Raw genomic sequence first — 2,848 nt, 5'->3', positions numbered from 1 at the left:
CTTTTTTAGACTGCTGAATCATAACCTATTATTTTCACTTATCATAAGTAAGCTATCACTTTCAATGGCTTTATAAAATATCATAGTATGGATAAAATAATTTACTTAGCTATTCTTCACCGTTAGAAATGCAAGCTGCTACCAATTTTTCCACTACTGTAAAAAATGCTGGGATTAACATCCCAGAACATATACAACTGTATTTTAAGCACCTAGTCCAGAGTCTGATACATACTAGGGAGTTTGAGGAATGTGCTGAATGATTAAATGCATGTAGATTTTTCCATATTTTTAAGTATTTCTGTAACCTCATGGCGGAATTACTAGGTATGAACATTTTTATGGCTATTACAGTTATGTTTCAAAAGGGCTATACCATTTTTCAGTGTCCCTGGCAACACAAGCAACACCTTTTTGAAATGTTTACATCTGCTAAAAATGCCAAACATCTTTTTGAAAACTGAAAGTTTACAATGTGCTAAAGTACTTTATTAACTCATGTAATAATCAACAACAATCCCAAGGTATATGTTATTAAAATTTTATTTATAATATTATTAACATTTCCATCTAACTGCTAAGAAAATAGGAATTTAGAGATCTTACTCAAGATCACATACAGGGTGAACAGCAGAGCCAGGATGCACACCCAGGTCCAGGCTGACAATCAATACACTGGACTACCTTGTCAAAAACTTGCTAAATTAATAGCAAAATAGCAAACACTGTTGTTGTTTTAATTGTATTGAGGTTTTTCCTGTTTCCCAAGTAAAAGTATGTTTGTGATTTATGTGTTCAACCCCTTTGCAAGTTTCTCTACTGGAATTTTACCATTTTCCCTATAATTTGTATTTACTCTTTAAATAAAGCAACCTTCTTTATTCTGAAAACTATACCACTATTAATGCAGCCTAAGAATGTAAGATCCTTTCTGACACTCACATCAAATTATTGGCTTAAACTAAGTTTAAGAATCAATGAAAATTTCTAAGTCCTCTTCCCAACTGCCTCTGAAAAATCACCTATTCCCCCTCCTACACTTGATTTTCCAGCCCTAAATGCAAAATATGAAACATACAATACCTCCTGGTTGACACTGATCAGCAAGAAAACGCCAATTCTTCACAGTATAATGTGTTTGCACTAATTTATAATATTAATTTCTATTTCAATTCTAGAAAAAGGGAAAGCAGAGATACCTTTCTGATTGCTGCAAATCTTGGGTCTGGGTATGGAAATGCCGAGATGTTGGGTAACCTGGGGTCTGATGTAGGTTATACTTCGGTCCTTGGTTAACAGACTTATTAGCTGTGTGAACTGGTTCCATCATATGCTCTGAGTCTTCAAAACCACTTGTTCTGGATACACTGGAATCCCGATTCCTCAAACAGAATGTTTACACAAAATATTACTGGTCTGCAAATTCAGTAGCCAATTTAGTGACTATATTTTGGCCCGTGGAAATAACTATTCCATCCGCCCCTCTATTCCTATTTGTTTAGGTTTCCTCGAGCAAGTAAACAAGCTACAAGAAGAAGGGATATATGCAACTTAAATGATATAAAAATAGATCTTCCTAACCACAAATATCACATATAATATGCAACTTACTTTCTGATGGGACCATTCCGAAGGTCTTCAATGTAGTTTTGTCTCTCTAAGCAATGTCCACGGCTCCTATTGAATACTGAGGAGTGGATGAACTGTTAGAAATAACTGTACAAAAAGCAAATCTTTCCCAGAGAAAGCAGATCAAAGCTGAAATCCAGGGACTTCCCTGGTGGCGCAGTGGTTAAGAATCCGCCTGCCAGGGGGCTTCCCTGGTGGAGCAGTGGTTGAGAGTCCGCCTGCCGATGCAGGGGACATGGGTTCATGGCCTGGTCCGGGAAGATCCCACATGCCGCAGAGCGGCTGGGCCCGTGAGCCATGCTGCTGAGCCTGTGCATCTGGAGCCTGTGCTCCACAATGGGAGAGGCCACAACAGTGAGAGGCCCACGTACCACAAAACAAAACAAAACAAACAAACAAAAAAAAACTGGAGAATATTGGCTATATTGATATCAGATAAAGTAGATTTCAGAGCAAAGGAAATTATTGAGGCAGAGGGTCATTACATAAAGATAACAGGAGTAATCCACCTAGATGACCTAGTGATACTAAATGTGTGTGCACCAAACAACAGAACTTCAAAATACATGAAGCAAACAATGAAAAAGGTAAAAGGAGAAAATTTTAAATCCACAGTTATTATTTGAGACTTCAATGCAGCAATTCATAGAACTACCAGAGAGAAAAATCAGCAAGGATATGGAAGAACTGAAAACATCATCAATCAACAGGATATAACTGACATTTAAAGAACACACTCAATAAGAACAGAATACATATTCAAGTGTCCATGGAACAGTCACTCATATACCATATACTGGGTGATAAAAAAACATGAGCAGATTTTAAAGTATTAAAATCATAGAGAGTATGTTCTCTAGCCATAATGGAATCAGACTAGAAATCAATAACAGAAAGACAACAGGAAAATCTTCAGTCACATGAAAACTAAACATCACAATTCCAAATAACTCATGGGTAAAAAAGTCAGCGTCAAGGAAAAAATTTTTAATGCATAGAATAAAAGAAAATGGAGATATAACAGATCAAAGTTTGTGGAATGAAGTGAAAGCAATGCTGAAAGGGAAGTTCATAGCACTAAATTTGGAAAGAAAATATTTCAAAGCAATAATCTAAGTTTCTATATTAAACTAGTAAAAAAGGAAGAGGAGAAAACACTAAACAAGCAGAAAGCAGGAAATAATAAAGATGAAACAGAAATCCATGAAACTGAAAACAG

General features: G+C 36.1%; 1 protein-coding gene, 1 long non-coding RNA gene and 1 pseudogene across 2 annotated transcripts in view; 2 read left to right on the top strand and 1 right to left on the bottom strand.

Moving 5' to 3' along the window:
• LOC112062656 (RNA/RNP complex-1-interacting phosphatase-like) overlaps positions 1 to 1,590 on the top strand; it is a 34,288-nt gene extending 32,698 nt beyond the window's left edge. Inside the window, exon 4 of the mRNA XM_055089299.1 lies at positions 1,503 to 1,590. Coding sequence (XP_054945274.1) covers positions 1,503 to 1,555 — 53 coding nt within the window. The 3' untranslated portion in view covers positions 1,556 to 1,590. The remainder of the gene's footprint in view (positions 1 to 1,502) is intronic.
• LOC114487314 (uncharacterized) overlaps positions 1 to 1,824 on the bottom strand; it is a 4,277-nt gene extending 2,453 nt beyond the window's left edge. The window contains exons 1-2 of the long non-coding RNA XR_003682301.2: positions 1,612 to 1,824; positions 1,200 to 1,382 (exon numbers count right to left, since the gene is read on the bottom strand). This is a non-coding gene — a long non-coding RNA (uncharacterized lncRNA). The remainder of the gene's footprint in view (positions 1 to 1,199; positions 1,383 to 1,611) is intronic.
• The window catches only part of LOC102991361 (centrosomal protein of 78 kDa-like), a 223,386-nt pseudogene that overhangs the window by 137,853 nt on the left and 82,685 nt on the right, over positions 1 to 2,848 (top strand).

This window comes from Physeter macrocephalus, chromosome 12, assembly GCF_002837175.3.
Source record: "Physeter macrocephalus isolate SW-GA chromosome 12, ASM283717v5, whole genome shotgun sequence".
In the NCBI taxonomy this organism is placed as follows: domain Eukaryota; kingdom Metazoa; phylum Chordata; class Mammalia; order Artiodactyla; family Physeteridae; genus Physeter; species Physeter macrocephalus.
The sequence above is the reverse complement of the archived record's forward strand: the minus strand, read 5'-3'. Positions and strand labels throughout refer to the sequence as shown.